Genomic DNA, 19,906 nt, shown 5'->3' with positions numbered 1-19,906 from the left:
TACGGTGTGGAAACTGCAATAGCAAATAGTTTTTATTACAGAGCTGTTCTTCCACTGCCTTAATCTCCCCAAAGCTATAAACTGAAGGAGTAGTTATATTTTACAAATGTGCATACACACGCGCAGGCGGATGTGGAATAGGCATGCAGATGCTTTTATAAACCACAGAATGTGCTTCCTCCTTGGCAGTCTTACTCTGCTTTTTATTTTGAACACCAAATAAATACAAAACAATCCAATAAAAAACAAAGAGCAGTAAAGCTGAGAAATCGGTCACTTTTAAAAGCAATACTATTAACTAAGTTTAGACCCCAAATATATCATTTTGGGAGTGTAAAACCTTCCCAGGTGTGCAGTACAGATGGCTTTGTATAAATGACTCAGTATTTCAACCGGGATTTGGGATTGTAGGGCTGAAAGGACAGGGTTTTTGGAAGGTAGAAACAAGAGGCACTTAAATCTCAAAGGTTTTTCATGAGCACTAGGAGTTTATGTACTTGTGAAAGTATCTTCCTGAGATACTTCCTCCACCGATGACGGAGGAACCCAGGAGAAAGCAGTCTTTTGCGTGTCTCAGTGAAGAGCCTGGAGCTGGTGGACAAACCTGGTTGTAAAAGGTGAGGGTGCAGCATCAATCAGCACCTTGCATTGCTAAAGCATCTAGCTTTTCCAAAATCCCTCTGCTTTTGCAGGGAACGCCCAGGCTCTTGCTGCTTTGAAGCTATTCTACTTGTCCAGCATAGCCCCCTTTTTCTAGTTTTGCTTTTATGATCTTTGCCTTACCAGATTTCTCATTCCTCTCCCTGCCAGAGAAATACACGTGCACAATGTAGATGGAGGATAGACAGCAAATTGGATCTGGTGACTGGGAAGAAGCAGTGGGGAGAAAAATAAATCTCTCAACAGCTAAGGCCATTGTTTCAATATTCCTATGGAGTTTTCTCAGGTAAAGGACTGGGGCATACTTTGCTGAGAGGGTCACATGGGGAAATGTCTGCATCTGCACACAATTTCACCCTCACCTTGTAAATATACACTCTATTTATTTACTCTGCAGTTCATATCTCCTATAAGTTTCTAGCTCCCAATTTTACAGAACAGGAATCTCCTCCAAAGTATTCCAAAACCAGTTAAAAATAAAATTTTAAAAATAGATAGATATTAAAAATACTTCCTTGCTTCTCCATGAAGGGGAAGGCGGTTTCTGGTCTCTTTGAATCAAGAAATTCTCTCTCTCCCTGCAGCCACCTGCTGGAAAGCTCTTAGCTCTGGGGTCTCTGCTTGCAGAGCAGCATGATGTCCATGAGCTAAAATTTCTGCAGGAATTTGAGAACCAGGTCACGCAGTTTCACCCTCAAAGGTTCATCGTTGTCGCAGATGATGTGTGTGGAGTCCTCCTCAATCTGAATGAGGGTTTCTGCCTCCTGAAGGAGCACGATGTGGCCCTTGGGTGTGTCCTCCACCTTCACATCACTGAAACCATGCTAGATGTAGTGTTGGGGAGGGAGTAAAAGAGAGAGATGTTACAACAGCTCAGGAAAAGAGGTAGAGATGAAAGATTAGGGCACAGGGGGGAGAACAGGGGAGAATGGCTACAAAATACAGAGTGCCATTGCAGATATCCTAGATCTCTGGGATTTGCAGAGGAAACACACATAGGCTAAGCTAAATATGACCCTCATTATACAGACAGATAAACTATAGAACAGGGAGGCTAAAGCCAACGTTTTCCACTACACCAGATCCCTGCAATTGCAAAATCTTGAGAGAAATAGAGGCCAAATGGCTTCTTTAACTAGAGAAATGCCCATCTGCTGACATTACTGCCTCAAAGAAGATAGTGGAGAGCTACTGAACCCCAGGACAAACTTCCTCATAGAAAATCCTGCCCTTTGTCCTGTTAATTTTATCCAAGGAGTCACGCAGGCATGAACAAGGCTCCACAGAGCAGTAACCAACTGCCTGCAAGTTCAGCCACCGAGCCGCCCGTCCCGCAGCTCCGCAGAAAGCTTCTCCACCAGTGGAGACACGTCTAGGATCTCTCCTTCAGTCAGTCACCTCATTTTCACAAAACCTGTAAGAACTTCAATACTTTTGAGACCTCCTCCTCACTGTTCAGATTTATTGGAAATGAGCTGATGAATCCAGACGATACATGGGGGGACATTCACCCACCCGGCGTGACCCCAAAAGCTCTGCTTCCCTGGCAGACCAGAAGGAAATGACTGACACGAAGCCCCTGTATCAGAACGTGACTCCACAGAGAACTGTTCCTTCCACACGGCGCAGGGACACGTGTTCCCTGAAGTACTCTGCTAGCTCATTAGCCCCTCTCCATTTCAAGCTACACTCAAATTATTTTCCCCCTCTCTGCTAGCAGCGCAGCACATTTCCGAGATAAGGAGAAATCCGCTTGAACCTCACTTGCCACCAAAGACTTATTACCTTCTCGAGCGTCTGCACAAACTGGTCCACAGGAATGGAGCCGCTCAGCAATGGCTTCAAAGGTTTGCACTCCGGCACGTCATCACTCACTCGCTTTCTCTTCTTGCTGGCGGGAGGCTGTGGAGGTTTTGGAGGGAGCTAACGGATGAGAAGGTGCACAGTAATGCAGTGAATCACATCAGCTTATTATAATTTAGTTGGGATAACAAGCACACGAGAGAGAAAAGGAATACTGATTTTGTTTCCTGTGACTAAAGGGGAACGTTGCAGTGCTGAAGGGGAGAGGAGAAACCCAGCCTTGGGCTCCGCTGCAGCTCTGCACACACAAGCCACCATTTATAGAAATAAATTAGCAGGTTTAGTTCAAATCTCCACCATCTTAAAATTTCTGTCAAATTCAGTTCTGTTCAAATTTCTGTCATCTTAAAAGGCCTGTCCGACTCAGTTCAAGACTGAAGCTTTCCATTTTAGCATTCAAGCAATATTTTCCAGGAATCATGCCTTAAAAGAAGTCAGTGACTTGAAAATCACACACTAATAGATGCAGCGTGTTGAGAAAAGGGCAAATTCAGAACAAGTAACTATGCAGGGAATGAGAAAAATGGGGAGTTTATTTCTCCCCGGCCTCAGAAAAGTGAGTCTTTAGGACAAACTTGAATGCAGACAGGGAGGTGTGAGAGATGCTGCAGTGCCTGAAAAGACACTGGGGTGTGATCTGGGTATAATTTTGTGCTGTTCAGAAAGCTATCTGCCTTAACTCATGCCTGGGACCCTTCTCTGTTAGCGGGGAGGGGGAGGCCAGGTCAGCACGGGCAGCAGTAGCTAAACCAGGACTGTGCGCTGCTGCGTGCACGGGCAAGGAGTGGGGTTAAGCCAGCACTTCTGACAGACCCTTTCACGAAGATGAAAAGCACATTCCTATAAAAAGAACAGTGAGGAAATTATGGTGTAAAGTAAATCCCCGCGTCCTGTGCAAGGTCGGGGAAGTGTCAGCATTGGCCTTTCCCAGTGAACTAGCAACTCAATCCCTGGGAAAAAGGTGCTGGGGAAGATTGCTCCAAAATTTTGGCAAGGCCGTTTGCCAGGGATGCGTCTGCACAACACAGAGGGAATTTGCCTGAAGTCACCAGGGTGCCTTGTAGCGCCCTGTTCACTCCAAGTGACACACTGGGCTCCTCTCAACTCCACGACTTTCCCATCCTGTAGCACCATGTCTGAACCTGCTGCTGAGATGTCCCTGTGTTTCTTTCACCAACGCGGGAAGGGTGTTTTGGAAGGGAAATGCTGCCTGCTCAGGCTCCAGTTCCACAAGCACTTGAGTCACTTCACAAACCCCACCATTTTCCCTTGAGTTGGTGGGCCTGCGTGCATGGACCGTGTTATCTGTGCGTGAATCACTCACATGGTTCTGTGTTCATAGACTGAGTTTTTGGGGCTTGTCTACACACAGCTTCTGTAAATCCCAGAGGTCCCAGGCTCAGCCAGTACTGACAGACACGGCTGTGCTGGCTCACCTCCATTCATTTATGAGGGCTCCAGCATTTTAAGCCTAGGTCTATCTCTATATTGCATCAAGAATCAGTGTAGAGGAGAGAGTAAATGAACAACACAAAGGAGAAAGCAGCCTCAGACCAATTGCATTGCAATACTCCAATTTTTTCTGTGTTGCCTAGTGTTTCTAGGGAACTTGGAAAAAGTAAAACAGCCTGTCTGCTGTACGCTGATATAAATCCTCAACTGATCTTTATGTCCCTGCATTAAAGACACCACCATACTGGGCTCCCTTCCCAAGTGCAGTGGGCCCAGCCCAGCAGGAGAGGCAGCAGCATGCAGAGTGAGGCTTCCCTGCACGCTCATACATCAGAGGAGACCGGGGACTGGGGCAGCCACTGCTGAGCAGCTCCACTAGCCATCATCTCCTTCTGCAGAGCACCAATGCCAGGAATCGCAGTGTCGACCTAAAGGAGGTGGTAGGAAGAGGGTGTACACTCTTACTTGGTACAAGGATGCACAGCCTGCTTCTTGGGGAACAGGGCAACTTAAGGAGGAGTGCCTTCCCATGTCTGATGTTTTAGGTCATCTCTCTCCTCTGACCCTCAGTGCCAAGTCCACAAGAGGGTGACTGATGCTGATCCTGGTGGACGGGTTATGGAAGACAGCAGTATGATTTGTAGCCTCTCTTCAGGAATAATCTCACTTCCCCTTTTATCTTAGCCAGGCACATAGCCAACGAAAAGAGGGTGGAGAGATTTATTTGCATCCCACTCTCTGCTCTAAGTGTAATTCCTCACTCGCACATGCCAGGACAAAGCATCTGACAAGGACTCTGCTCCGGTAGGGAAAGAGTTGTTGGGGGGGTTGCCTCACGAGAACAGCTGGGGTCCCAGATGGCAGAAAACCCGGTGTAAGGATATTTCTCTCCCTTTCCCATTATACTGTACCTGCAGCACATGCTTGTTGTCTTTAGTATGCAACACGGCAGAAACTGTTGCTAAGGAAATACCAGGCTTAATCTCCAAGGGCACAAGTGAATCTGCAAGCTAAAGCAAAAGAAGGATTTTGTTCAGCAAGTGATAATCTCAACATTTGTATGAATCCAGCTGTGATTTAAATTGGCAGCATGGTATTTTTAAACATGGACTAATGAACTGCAAACACAAACCCACTGATACAATGACAGAGCGCTCCCCTTACCTGCTTAGCCCTCCTTCGAGCTCTTAAAGCTACTGACTTTCATACTGTTACCAGAGCAGCGCAAGGTGTTCTGTGACCAAGGCAAGTCTCACACGATATAACAATTAAAGAGAAACCTTGTTTAAAAAGACATCAACTACTTTAATAATAATTTTGATTAGTAAAACTCATAAAGTAATTTGTCATCATGTTTGTTATGTTGATGGACAAGGAAAAATCAAAGCTAGTTTCCTTTCGGTTCCTTAGTAGTGTGGTATTCTGGCTGCAGAATAGCTGGAAGAAAAGGGTTTGTCCTTAAACACCTGGTGGCTCTGTTGAGTGGTTTGAAATTTTTCCTTAAAACACTGCACAGAAACCCTTCCACTGCTCTTTATATAATTGTTCTCTGAAAGAAATAAAATTTCATCTTGGCTCCAAGTTTGAATTCAGTGGCAACCTCCCAAGATCCTCAGCACAGAGGGTGCTGGCAGCGGCCGCGGAGTGGGCAGTACTGCACCTGCTGAGGCGTGCGGAAGCTGGCCAGCTGGGAAGCTCCTCTTCCAGCCACACTTCCAAAGGAACGCTGCGGAAAACAGTGCTCCCAAACACAGAAAATTGCTCCCTTTTTCCCTCCAAGGGAGTTCTAGATGACAATACTGGGCACTGGCTACCCTGGCGTCCTGCCCACGACTGTGGCCAGGATCTAGTCCTAGATCAGCAGTTACCTTCCCACCACACGGGCCAGCAGCCCAAGCAGTCTCCAAGTATCGCTCCCAGCCAAGCACGCTCCCGCTATTCACTGTGGTCCCAAAGGCAAGGATGTGTGAAGTGTGCTCTGTGTCCGTGGGGAAACCCTGCAGGTCACTCACAAAACAAGAACGGGTAAGCCTTGCTCCTGCGTTATACCACTGGGTGGGAGGACTTTTCAGTTGTGAAGACAAGTGACACCTAACGGGACAGAATCTGCTTGGCTGTTTTTCCCAAGAGTTGTACCATCAGCCCACCCAGACCATCAGCTCGTGTCGAAAGAGCCTTCACAAGATGATCTTCATCGGAACTCCATTCCCTTTCTTCAAACACATGGCACCTCCAGCTGGAACCATGTATTAAGAAGACCTCAACCTCTAGGCAAAGGAGTTCTTTTGAAGCTTCAGCCATCTACTGTAGCACTTCCACGGAGCAGAGCTCCGGAGAACCAGCTATCATCAGTGCCCTGCCAGCAAGGCAACACCAGCTCTCTTTAGCTTGCCAGATGCTCCCATGCATGAAAGGCAGGAAGAGAAAATGAATGGGGTTTAAAAAAGCATGGTGTATTCCCATTTTGGAGATAGTGCACCTGAGGCAGACAAAGATTAAATTCCTTACCAAAAACCATCTAGTGAATTTCAAACAGGATCCAAATGAGGAGAAGGATGGAGCAGAACAATTAACCCTGCCACTTCTCAAGAAATTTCAGGTACCAAACTTTATTACTGAGTTCTCTGCTCTGCTGTAAATTATGATTATGTAGGTGATCACTCTATTACCACAAAGCCCTAATCCTCGTGAACAGAAGTAACTGAACCTGACTTCAAAAAGCACTCACTACTGGCCTAATTCTTTTGCCATCAAAGCACTGAGAAGGCTTTTCTGTTGGCTTCATTGGCAGCAAAGGTCAACTACTTCTAATAACTTCTGAAAATCTTGCCTGCCACTATTAAAGCTGCAGGAACATTTTGAGAGAAGCTCCTTGAAATAGAACAGTTGGATAGATGTTCGTGTTGGAAAAACACAGACATTTTAAGGCTGCATTCAAATCCCCTAAACTTTGCACATATTCAGACTTGGTGAATCTTAGAAATCAAAATTTCCAGGAGCAGTTCAGATTTCTCTCTGGGACTCTGGTCAAGATCTTTAAAGCAGGCATTTTGAAAACAGCTATTGTTGAAGGCTAAGAGAATGAAAATGTAATGATAATCATTGCTTCAGATTTCCCCTGGGACTTAAAAATGGTAACACTTGCAGCAGTATGTTATGCTGTACTTTGCAGTGGTCGAAGGCGCTTTACATTCCCACCACCTTCCAGAGGAGGATCGATACAAAATGGGCTCTAATGAAGAATACATGGCAAAATGACAAACACTGTAAAGAGAAAGATCCTTAAAAAATAGACAACTGCTTAGAATCAAAGTCCTCTACTGCCACTGAAATACTTTGGTATTAACATTTATGCTGGTTTTAACCACACGGCTGGAAAATAACAACACTTTAATTATTAACAGTTAAAAAGACAGTAAGACAGGTGTTCATTTTTATTTTCTCTAAGATATTGCTTCATCTCACAGCCCTCTCCATGTTGCGGCCAATCCTTTTATTATAGAAGTTCACTGACCCAAACCAAAAAGGTCATTTAATCACATCCAGTAATTCACCCACCAAGACCAGACAGCGCTGCTGTACTCCTTTCAGCTGACCTCCTGTACACACAAATCACAGAACTCTTCCAAACTGCTGGATTAAAGAAACCCTTTTCAGAGAGATAGCAAAACTTGTCTATATTCCAAGCAATGGCAACTCCACCATTTCCGCTCGCAAGCTGTTCCAAACTTTAATCTTCCTTGCAGCTAGGTAACCATGTCTTAAGGGTCGAATTTGTCCAACTTTCAGTTGCTGGATCTTGTTATGCCTTCATCTGCGAGATTGAAAAGCCCCCCACTATGCAAAAATAGATGCATCTTCCTTCCAGTCATTATCACAAGTCTCATGCCACATGCTGGCATTAGGAAAGTCGCAAAAGCAGAGACACACGGCACTGAGAACTAACATCACATGAATCAGTCCCCTAGCTATGGATGAGCACTTGGACTGCCTTAAGATAAACTTGTGCGTATGTGTACCGTGTACTTCATTTTTAAAAATTCCTCCTGTTAAGGAAATTTTAAAACAGAGACCAACCAAAAAATAAAAATCATTGGCTCGCAGTAGTCTGAAACTGCAAGTGTTGATGTGAGCCTTGTAATGGCTACGGGAGAGAAGAGTCAGCTTGGGATATTCTGCTGCCATGAACACAGCTGTCCTCTTACAGAGTAAAGACATTTTTATCGTAAACTGCAGTTGAATCTTTTGTGTAGGATTGCATTTTCCACAACAAAATGAGATCTGACCCATACTATGTGAGCCCAAGCACCGCTGTTGGCCAAACTATAGTTGAAAGAACAAAGAACACAGGTTAGGTTACTCTGGAGTCTCTACTAAGGCCTTCCTTGGGGACAACTCTCCCCAGGATTAAGGCCACATGCTGTCTTCAGTCACCAGCCAAAGATCCTCTTGCTGGCAGTGCAGAACTGAATGATGATTGGCCATGGGATCTGAAACTCCTACAGTAAAAGAAAAATTGAGGCTGAATAATCTGCAAATAAAATAAGGAGAGGACCAGAACTTTAGCACACATGGTCTTGGTCCTATGAAAGATTTGCCCAGGGACAGGTACAGACATACACCAGCCAGTATTTTAACATCCAAGTTGCATCTATACTGGCAGTGGTGACTACCAGTGATTTCTTCCTAGATTTTTGGGACATCTTGCCAAACTTCTCCCTTTTCCCTCTTCACCTCCAAGTTTTATAAATGCAATAGCTCTTGGCTTACACTAGAGAGGGTGCAGGAAGACTGACGCAGCAGGGAGAGGCAAAGTGTGAGCTGAGTGACATGAGCTGGATCTTCACCCTCCAGGACTGAAGCAAAGGGGAACAAGCAGGAACACAGCAGAGCTTATCAGTAATTAAAATCCCCTTAACTTTTAAGATCTGAAATTCACTGATGTGTACACTAGATTATAGCATGTGTATTTCGAAAGGGACACAGCTGGGTTTTTACATCTACATTAAATGTGTATTTTCTAGATTTGCAAACTGTGCATAAATGTATGATCTTGGCATTAGAGGTAGGAGCCAGAGTTGCAACTTTGGATCAAACCAGAGAAGTCAAAGACATGAAATAGAGCTGTGAAGCCACTGGGCAGGACAGACCAATTATGAACTCAAGACGCTGCAAGTCCATAGAAAAAATAAAGAAAGAATAAAGTTGTAATATATTCCTTGGGGCAGGGATCAGTTTTGTTCAGTGCTTGTGCGATACCTAGTGCTCAGAAATACTACTAAGGGGTCCATTACTTATGTTACTATACTGCAGTAATGAGGTAAATGGAAAGAAAATTTTAAAAAATCACCGGAAGTGGATCACATGCGACTATCACAACAGCTTTCTCTGATAAGACAACTGGTGAGGGAATTGGGCAGCCACAGTCTGTGCTTCATGAAGCACTAGCAAGGTACCACATGGGAAATTACAAACTGTGGATTTCTACAGCAGGCCTGAGGTGGCGAAAGTGCTGGTTAAAGCAGAGATACTCCCAGACAACTACTGGGCTGTTGCTGCAATTCCTGAAGGGTCAGTCTAGAGCCTATTCCCATCCAGTTTTTATTAATGTCCTCAGTACAGAACAAAGAGGGTGTCCAGAAGGCCACACTGAAGTTTGTAGAGGCACCCTTAATAGGTAGAAAGATCAGGCTATCATAGAGGAAGAACTAGATGACCTCAAGAACTGGAGTGAGAAAAACAAGATGAAATTCAATAGCATGAAATGCAAGGCCAGGGACTGGGCTAATACTGAGAATTTCTGCTGTGAGCTGGCAGCTGCTGGAAATGACAGAGGTGAAGGGTCCAGGTTTATTAGTCTGTCCCAAGAGAACTGAGAGTCACAACCGTGACACAGCCATGAAAAAGCTAAATGCAACTCCAGAAAATATCAGGTAATTCTAGCAGAGATGAGCTCTTGCTATTATATTGGGCCCAACAAGATCTCATCTGAATTACTTGTAAATTGTGGCTAATTTAAATTCAAGTATGATATACTGAAAGGTAGATTAGGGCAGGAGAAACTGTCTTGTAAGAGGAAACTAAGTATCTTGGCTTGTTTAGCCTGGCAAAAAGAAAGACAGAAGGAGAATTTGATTATTCTGCATAAACACCACAGAAAAATTACCAACAAAAGAGAAATTCTATTTACCCTAAAACATGGTGTTAAGAATAAGTATGTGCAGACGGGCTGGATGAATACACACACACAGGCTGGAAATTAGGATGCTTCTAGCTATCAGAGACAGTGAAGGTTTGAACAGCATTCTAGTGGGAACAGCAGGGGCAAAAGTCTACACAATTTGAAGCTGGTGCCTTACATTTTCTGAGGCACATTATAAACACTATTACTAACTGCAGCTGGGTTCTGTCCATGTAATCCATGAGGCCACTTTCATTTCTAGGTGGAAATGATTGCTTACAGACTTGGAACTTGCCAGTATGAAGAGATTCCCAGGCAGATCCTAGCCCCTAAAAAAGGATGCAATTTGTATGTGACAGAAAAATATCCTCTTCCAATTATTAGAGAAGCCCAGAGATTTTAAGATCTGCCTGCCTTCAGAGGGAGTCCACCAGGCCCTAGTGATCACAGTTTCACAGAGGTTTTTACAATACACAGTCCCCAGCAAAATCTAAACAGAGAACAGCCTGCCTCATCCTCCATCCCTCCACTCACCTTGCTCCTCACATGCATCAAATCCAGTTTCTGGATGCAGAAAAGCATCTTCCCAGTGTACCTTTAATAGGAAAAGAGTGTCCAAATATCTAACATGATTAAGATCTGTGCAATAACCCTTTCACAAGCAGGGATGATCTGTATAGTCAATTTTGTAAACAGAATTAAAAACATGGTCTTCATCCTGTCACTTACATTTGGATGGCAATGCTGGGAAAGGAAGACAATTTACCTCACCCCCTACAGCCCTGCCTCTTCTTATCCCTTCACTATTTAAGTATCAGGAGTTCTGTTGTTGAGTCACTTGAAACTAGACATAGAAACGCACAAGAGGTTACAGTGTGGGCAGAAGTCTCAAACAGATTTAGTCTTGGCTTTATACCATCTACTACATCAGGCAGAGTCTGAGTGCAGGAAGTCTGCAAGCATCAGACCCTGTAGAGGAAACAAAAAGATACGTGGTCAAACACATGCACAGAAAGGAAAAGGTCTAAAGATTTAAATGTCTGTGGAGTAAGCATTCATGACCAGCAAGCATATTAAACAAGGCACAAGCATGCTGCAGGCCACTGTCCAGTAGAATGGAAATTGAGAAATCTTTCTAATGAGAATTAAAGGAACAAGGGCATTTCCAACAGGGAAGAACAAACATTCTAGAACTAAAGGCATCTATATAAGCATTAGCGGGGGATCTGAGTCATGTCTTGATGGGGTTTCAGCCTCAGATTTTACAGAACCCAAGTGTTTTAAATGGAATTATTAAGTTGCTAAATTGACCCTAACTTAATAGATCTTTCAGTCTCTGTGGGTCTGCTACAATTCTCTCTGAAGTGGATTTTAAAGTCTCATTGATGCCAGTGGATGAAGAATCATGCTGCAAATATCTAAAAATTTTGACATTATTGCTTTCAAATGCCTACATCTCAGCTTTACTCTTCCATAGAACCAACATCTAGTGGAGAAATAAAACAAGCTGAAGGGGTAGTCTGCAGTGTTGAGCAAAGAAACAAACCTCTTCTTTTCCATCCACATGTTCCACGTTCAACTAATGGACCAGGGCTCCAGATCAATATGATGATACTTGCCCCAAAAGCCTGAAAATCAAGACAGAAAGATATGTACTGACCAAACAACAGGAAATAATCCTGGATGGGGTTATAAACACTAGGCTCAGTACAAAAGCTAACCACTGGCTTTTTGCCCGTCCTGTGCCAAGAGACAGTTTTAAGGAGGCATTTAAAAAGTGTAATGAAGTAGATTTATGGCTGTTTAATGAAGCTCTTCCCCAAAATGCTGCATATCCTGAAAGCAGGCAGGAAACAGTTGTTTGAGGAACTTACAAGAAGACAGTGGAACCCAGAACCAGCAGAAGCAGAAATCAGCCTCAAACTTGAATGAAAAATGACAGGTAGGGGAAGCAAGGACGTGAAATATCTTCAAAGTAAAGGCAAGCAGCTTATAGATGCAAAAGATGAGTCACTTGAAAGACATGAAAAGGGCATGAATCAAAATATTCAAAATACAGTAACCAGTTTATGGGTCAGAATGTCAAGTCAGAATATAATGTTATTGAAGCTGACTGGAGAGAAGTGAGTGCCTGGCTAGAAAAGAGTGTTATCTTACACCCAGCCATCAAAAATGAAGGAAACAAACCTAGATATTGATGTGGGCAGGCAAAGGCAGGCTGGGAGCAGAAAAGCAGATCCAGGTTTCATCAATCTAAATAGAACAATCTGTGGATGAGACTAACCAGAGAAAAGGTGCAGAAAAAGAAAAAAAAAAAAAAAGAAAAGGTGAAGGAAATGAGGGATAACATATTCACAGCCCACAAAAGAGGGGAGGAGGGAGGAGAATTCTCTGCAGAAGCAATGGGAAGCTGAACGGCCAGGAGATAACAGACACGGGAGTGAGGTGGGAGACATTTTTAAGAAGAAAGGAACGGCTGATTGCATTGAACACTAACGATGTAAATCAGGAAGACACTAGACTACAGTGGTTCTGGCTTTGTCTGAGAAAAGGCTGCTAAAAGCTGAGACAAGAGCAGTTTTGGTGGAATGTCAAAAGGTGAAGTCAAACTCGGAAAGGGCCTGTGCTAGAATGAGGAAGGAACTCCAGGCAATTTTACAGACAGTCGTTTCAGTGAGCTTGGAGCTGAACAGAGGAATGATAGCAGCAGAAGCAAGCAGGCTGGTTATATTTCATTTATGATAAGACCACTGCATCTTCATACAAGGGGGAATAGTCAGGGGAAAAGAAATGGAGAAGTCAGGAGACTGGATAAGGTGGGGTCACCAAAATAAGTCGAGGGTTAGAAGAAAGACCGAAATAAAACTGAAACATGGAAGGAAGTTGGATAGGTAAGATGAAAGCCATGGTTTGCCTCCCTTTTCCTTCAAAAAGGAATTGGCAAGATCCTATGTGGAAAGAGAAGTCAAGACAGGAGAAGGGGAGCGTGAGGTGAAAGCTACATAAATATAATGGGCTGCCAAGTGGCTTTTATTCCTAATTTTACTCTGCGCTCATAGAATCATAGAATGGTTTGGACCTTAAAGATCATCCAGTTCCAACCCCCCGCCATGGGCAGGGACACCTTCCACTAGACCATGTTGCTCAAGCCCCGTCCAACCTGGCCTTGAACCCTTCCAGGGAGGGGGCATCCTTACAGTTCCTTGTAATTCCATTTCATGTCAGGCTGTGCATTGCACATTCACACTCTCCTATAGTGGCCTGTGTCCTGAAGAACTTGCAAACACAGTGTTTTAAAAACACTGAGCCCTCACTGAAGTCAGTCTGCTGCTGAAATCAAGTGATCCGCACCATTGTTCAGCTGTAATTAAACTGGAGGCACATTATTTGCTCAAACACTACTGTTTAATTTATCTGTTTGCTCCAGAAGGTGTTTTCCATTTTCCCATCGTTCTTCTGTGAATAGACAATGCCTAACCAATTTCCAGGAAGCAGACTTTTTTTATTATTTTTTAAAGTGAAAGGCAGATGCCGAGAAGAACAAATTAGTTAAAGGGTAAAGGTTTCCACAATACCTCTGAGAGCCATTCCAGCCCGGTGCCTTGGGACTGTTAAAACCTCTCTCTAAACAAAGGCTGCTCTGAGTGTAAATCTCATTAACATACAACGGTCCTGCTTGACCTGACTTTGCTCTTCCATGAAGTGATTGAAATGTAGACAAGCTCCAGCAGTGTAAGTAAATTTACATTAGTCTGACAGGCCAGAATCTGAATCTCTGAAACAGTTTTAGAAAGGAAATTTCACACTACCGTACCGGCAGTCTGTATTGACTGAAATCATGCTGAGCCAACTGTTTGGTTTTCAAAAGCCTTAAGAATCCAGATGGAAGTTTGAGCACATGTCCATTTCTAAAAAAGGGCTGTGGATGTTAGGAGAGGGCCCTGACCAGAACTTCACTGAAGCAGACATTCTTTCATGAGACTTTTAGCTGTAATTTAGACACAAGTCCTAGCCCCCGAGCAGATCTAGCAATTGCTTTTTTTTTTTTTTTTTTTTTTTTTCAAGGTGGATTTCATCATTCCATTTTGGCTAACATGGGTTTGACAAATAACAAACCTTCGCAAGGTTTGTTTGGAGCTATAAAATACGCTTTCCAATTGTCACTTAAGCCTTTGCAGAACCCAGAGCTGGTGGCAGCCCATATGAAACAAATGCCCCTTCCTTGCAATACAGAAATTCCTATATATTCAGGCATCATTAAGGAGTCTTCCTGGATGAAACTACCAAAAATGGGACATTAAGCAGCAAATACTCCCCACCAGGGAGCCTCATCCATCATATCTGCAGTCCAGTCTTGCACAACCCACTCAGCAGAAGGGGAAGTTAGAGCCGTTTTTTGCCACCACTGTGTAAACCTTTGCCTAAAACCAGAGGCCCATCTGCATCAGCCTCTCAAAACCAACATCCTGATGACCTCTGCACAACGGGACAGAGAAACAGGGCTCTTCTGCTCGGGGAGGGAACGAGGCAAGCCATGCAGATGGCACATCAAAATGATTAGGGAGGTAAGGTGCTTATTTAGGGGGTCAGCATCAAAGGAAATACAGGCCCCGGAAAAAGACAGTTTTTTATTCCTTCTTCCACTTATTTGAAAACCAAACAATGATCCTTTGGGATTGCCTGTTGTGCCTGGTTACACAGAGTAGGAGAGGTCACACGGTTACACTTGTCAGCAGTTATCAGCTATGCTGCTAAGACTCAAAAACCAAAGTCAGAGAGTGTGGGAGACAATGTACCATCCCTCATCACCGCTCTGCAGGTCAAGCTGGAAGCAAAAACTAGCCTCACACGGTGATGTGATGGAGACATGCTGAAACAGAGATTGTCCTGGGGAGACAGTCTGTGATCACTACAAAGTTGGCATTGCTATTTCTCTAGAAAGTTCCCTTAAAAAGAATGAGCAAGGTCTCTTTCTGAGGATGATCTCAGTGCCAGGGAACGGCATCCTATTAACAACCCTGAATCACAGCCTTGCTCTTCCAGGCAAGCACACAACCACTAATGGGTCTAACTCAAAGAACCCCCTGAGGCAAACAAACACTCCCTCCCCTGACACCAATGGGAAAGGACAACAGCTTTCCTGAAAGTCTCAGAGATGATCTGGTTTACATAATTTTTGTATCATATTAAAAAGTCCTTTTAGGAGCATCATTACATCCCAAGTAGCTTTTTGCAACAAGCTGGTAAATGCAGCTTTGGAAATCTGGAGAATACCTGGACATGAAAAATCACATAAAAAGTTTCTACTTCCTGAGCACCGATAGCTTTGAAATTAAACTCCTGTGTGAATACAATTTGATGTTACTTGTTAGAGGGATAAAAAGGGCCATTTCTGTCAATATTCCTGTCTGTGCAGCCTTCTTCTCCAAGTGAATGCAACAGAAACCAGCTCTCATTTTCTGTGTGCTTCTTTAATACCCATCCCCAGGTTGGTGAATACCACATTTTCCCAGCGCATCTTCCCTCCAACATCCCAGCAGTTTTGGGAAACGCTCTTATTTCTATGGACTGTTTTCACCTAGAGGTACAGGAAGAATCCATTCACTTCAGTGACAAGCAGCACCTAAAACCCACTGGAGATCTGGGTTTGAGAAACGGAGAGCATTTTCACATTGGGGGCTGCCAATGAGACTGAATCCATATGGCCTCTTGAGCCTCAAGTGTAAGGGATCTTGCTGCCAACGGCCAAGCTAACAAGAGAATCACTGACTTGTTTTCTGATGCAGCCCAGCCCCATGAGCATGGCACTGCCTTTGGACTAATAAGCTGTGCCAGGGAACTGCAGTCCTTGGTGTGCTTTCCGATGTGAGCTGCATTTTGTGTTTTAGACTGGTGTTGATCACACAGGAAGACTCTGACAGAGCACAAAACTGAACGTGCAACTCCCATGGACCAGCCTAGCTTTTAGACAACACTCCCCGTTGACAGGAACCTCAGAATGTATGAGGGTTGGTGAATATTCATCTGTAGCATCCGTGCTAATTTGCATTCTGTTTGCAGGGGAGCTGGTATCCACCCTTCACAGGGCTGACGGAAGGGATAGGCTCAACGAAGGCTCACTTACACCCACGCAGTTTAGGGGAATACCCAAAGCTTCAGTGGAATCTAAATAGCAGGTAAGCCATGTGATGGCTCTCTGCACTCAGGATGTAAGCTTTGTTTTGGTCACGCTGGTGAATGGAAGCCACGTTTCACTAGTCTTAGGTTTAATAGGATCCAATAAATATGCAAATTTCCAAAACAATTAAACATACATGCTATGATGCACTTGCATCCAAGTATATTTTCTAATTAAAAAAATCCCTCCTTGTCTCTGGCAGTTCTCTAACCAGTGGGCTGGGCAGGCTCCTAACAGAACTGATGCACAAAGTAGGCACATGCAAAATGGTAGGAACGGGTGTTGTGGACTGGTTGAGGGATTTTGTTACATGGGTACTAGTTCTGTACTTCATGTTTGACTTAACTAAGGGCACTTCCTCCCACTACTCTCTGACAAAAAGTAGACTCAACAGTTTCCAAAGGGCACTAACGCCTGCTTGTAAAAAATCCACTGTCACCTTTGATCCAAGGACACATTTGTGCTGATTGGATTGTCAGAAAAATATTTTAAGATCATGTCTGTTAGAATATGGGTCACCATTTGTATTATGGGTACATTTATATCTGACTTGGGGTTAATAAATTATTAATAGATGTTGCAGGCATAAGTAGTCCACATTACAGATGGCTCCAAGCAACCCATTAACCTGCTGGACTTCAGCAGTCTGTAGGAATTAACCATTTATTGAAACTGTTGTCATACAAATTAGCCATTTCACCACCATGCCTTCAATGTATGACTGAATACTGCTCCTCAAGGGAAAAGGTATTTCTCATGGCAGGTACAGCTGGGGAAGGAGAAAGACAACTCCTGGCTCCAAACTCCCAGATTCTTTGGATCCTTTCCATGGCCTTGGGCCACCAGCTCAAACTGCAGAGCCTCAACTTACTTATATGTAAACTGGAGATGACTGGCTTGCCTCACAGGTGGCTAGCAGAGACTGCCCTTTGTTCTGTATTTTGAGATGCAATAAATCTTTGCAAAGGCCAATTAACCTGAACATATTTTTTGCTTGCCCACATTTTTTTTTCAATTCCTGTTAGTTTACAAAGTGCAATTCTCTCTCAGAAATGCTTCTTTCTTAGCCCTCCATTTGATAGAAAGTGCTCTACGTGATCACAGTCAACAGTAAATCACAGCCACAAGATACTTTTAGTCCAAGGGGCTACTGAAGCAGTAGCTTCAATTTGGCTGTACGAGCAAGAAGCCACCACCTTTTCCCCCACTTTTGCTACTCACTTCTGGCATGATTTCGATCTTCTCATAGCGACGCTTGTATGGAAGAGTGAGCACCTCGGCTCTGCGGTAGGACATTGGCGGAGGCTGGCAGTCTACCATCAGATCTGTGCGATGAGACTGGGTGGGTGGTGGCTGAGTGTACTGCTCCGGGCAAACTACGTGGAGAGGCTGGAACAGAAGAGTGTGGTGAGTTACCAAAATGTTTGGTTGACTCTGTGCGCTGCCCTACAACAGTAATCATTGCTATAAGGAGGCTTGCAGATTGTTTTTAGCAAGCTAATTTATTTGTATGAAAACAACGTCCAAAAGATGCAATCCAGAAGATCCAGTCAGTACTGGAACAAACTGTTCAAGGAGCAGACAGTCTTTGCTTTGTATACAACAGTGTCCAGAGTAACAAGGCCTAAATGTGTGTCTTTAATCACCACTTCAATAACTGCAGTCATGTTAGCTGCCATAAGGAGAGGAAAAAAAAGAATATTCAGTAGTTTTTTCTTCCAAATCCTTGTCATCTAAATTGGAAGCAAATGACAGTAGTGGTGGAAACCATCAGAAAACGGCATGGAGTGAGGCAGATGTATCAATATGCAAGGCTGCAAAAACATTAGCACAGTAAGCAACTCCTGAGTTTTCATGACCTGTCAGCAATATATTAACAAAGCATAAACAGGCTGGTTGCCACAAGGATCACTGCAGGATTTAAAGAAGCCAAAGGACAAGACAGTGTTTTTGCAAACTGTTCTGGAAACAGCACTGTACTTCAGTAGTAACATGGAAGAAGATGCTTGTCCAGAAAACAGGCAGTAGCAATTGCTATCAGCTGTGTAGTGACAAGCCAGGTCACAGAACAATAAGATAAAATGATTCAGACATTGTTAAGAGTTTTGGAAGAATACGTATTTTTGCGTTCAACAAGTTGAAGATAGAAGAAAGGGAAAAGCTCAGCCAGGAACAAAACTGGGTATAATTTTAATTGTGTCATGAGTCAGAAAAGAAATTTCAGTAGAAAAAAATTGGATGGACAAGGAGAGGCCACTATAGCCAAAAGGAGTCAAGGCAGGAAAGCAGAGACTACATGAATGCTCTGGCCTTCTTCCTAGAAAGAAGTCTGGATTTTGTAAATGAAGTAAGAAAAGCAGTGGATTTGGAAGAAGCATAAGAGTGAAACTCCAGAACAGCAGTGCCAGGACCAAAGCAAGCATCAACTGCAGGATAAAGAGCAGAGGAGATGGTTAAAGCTGAGGGTGCTATGGACACACAGCACCTGGTACTCTTTACATTAAGACTCTCTTAGACACAGCCAGGCTTATTCATACAAACAAGAAAAAGAATAAGGCAAAAAGTTATTATGACTATACATACCTAAAAAGGAGGAAAGGATGTACACACTATTTCCTCTGTGCTCTAAACTTTTAGGGATCTTCCGGCTACTCTGTGCAGAGATTGGCAGTCCTGCCATATTCATTTTGGAGCAGGATGATAAAGGAGAGCTCAGTGCTGTCTGCTCTCTCATGGAAAAAAGGATCTGGGTGTTGTCGATTTTGCTATTCTTTAATGTAACAATTGTTCAAAATCGACCTATTCATTTCATGTATGTGGAGAAACATAAGAAAAGGCAATAGAAAATTCATTACCTGGACTTCTTTGAGTAATTTAGACACCTGAATAAAATTCAGTCTTGTGTCAATGGGACAGTAAACACATTTCATTGCCAAAGGTTGATAAGGAGCCAGGGCATCCAGATAAGAGAAATCAGGTTCTGAAAAGAGAAATGAAACACTGAATGCCTATTAAGAACAAAAATGGCCCAGTTCTTCTCTCATTCCACATTCGAGTTTAGACAAGCTGTTGTTCAGCAATGTTAATTCTGTTACAGATTTCTTTTCTCTTCTTCCTTCCCTCACCCGTTATTTTCAGTTAATTTGATGAAAATTATGCCCACAATTAGTCTTACCTTAATCAAGCAACAGAGCAATACCATTTCATTTGAACACACTATTGCATGATTTTTATAACAAATTTAATCAAGACAAAAACATCATCTCTTATTTTTAATCAGATCCTGTAAAAGAAGGCAAGATGTATACATTTTTGGTATCATAAGGTAACCAAAATGTCAGCTTGTTCTTCACTGTGACAAAAATGCAGCATAAAGATCATACCTTGATAGACGTCTACCAACGTCCTCAGCTACAGACACATTACCTCCCAAATCCTCTTTTTCCTTATAGTATATTTATATACTCACACTTAATTTTTTAAAATAGAAGTGCCAGGTTTAGACTGGTGGAGAAACAAGGGTTCCAATTTTAATATAACCCAAGAGGACCTGTAGGCAGCCCTCCCACTGA

General features: G+C 43.4%; 1 protein-coding gene across 2 annotated transcripts in view; it reads right to left on the bottom strand.

The window, feature by feature from the left end:
• Positions 1-19,906, bottom strand: part of INTS9 (integrator complex subunit 9) — a 72,216-nt gene continuing 52,310 nt past the window's right edge. For both annotated transcript variants that reach the window (XM_032985045.2, XM_032985047.2), the window contains exons 13-17: positions 19,190-19,314; positions 17,556-17,723; positions 4,887-4,985; positions 2,446-2,583; positions 1-1,484 (exon numbers count right to left, since the gene is read on the bottom strand). In XM_032985045.2, the coding sequence (XP_032840936.1) occupies positions 1,308-1,484; positions 2,446-2,583; positions 4,887-4,985; positions 17,556-17,723; positions 19,190-19,314 (707 nt within the window). In that variant the 3' untranslated portion in view covers positions 1-1,307. The remainder of the gene's footprint in view (positions 1,485-2,445; positions 2,584-4,886; positions 4,986-17,555; positions 17,724-19,189; positions 19,315-19,906) is intronic.

Source organism: Tyto alba, unplaced genomic scaffold (assembly GCF_018691265.1).
Source record: "Tyto alba isolate M040663 unplaced genomic scaffold, T.alba_DEE_v4.0 Super-Scaffold_40, whole genome shotgun sequence".
Lineage (NCBI taxonomy): Eukaryota > Metazoa > Chordata > Aves > Strigiformes > Tytonidae > Tyto > Tyto alba.
The sequence above is the reverse complement of the archived record's forward strand: the minus strand, read 5'-3'. Positions and strand labels throughout refer to the sequence as shown.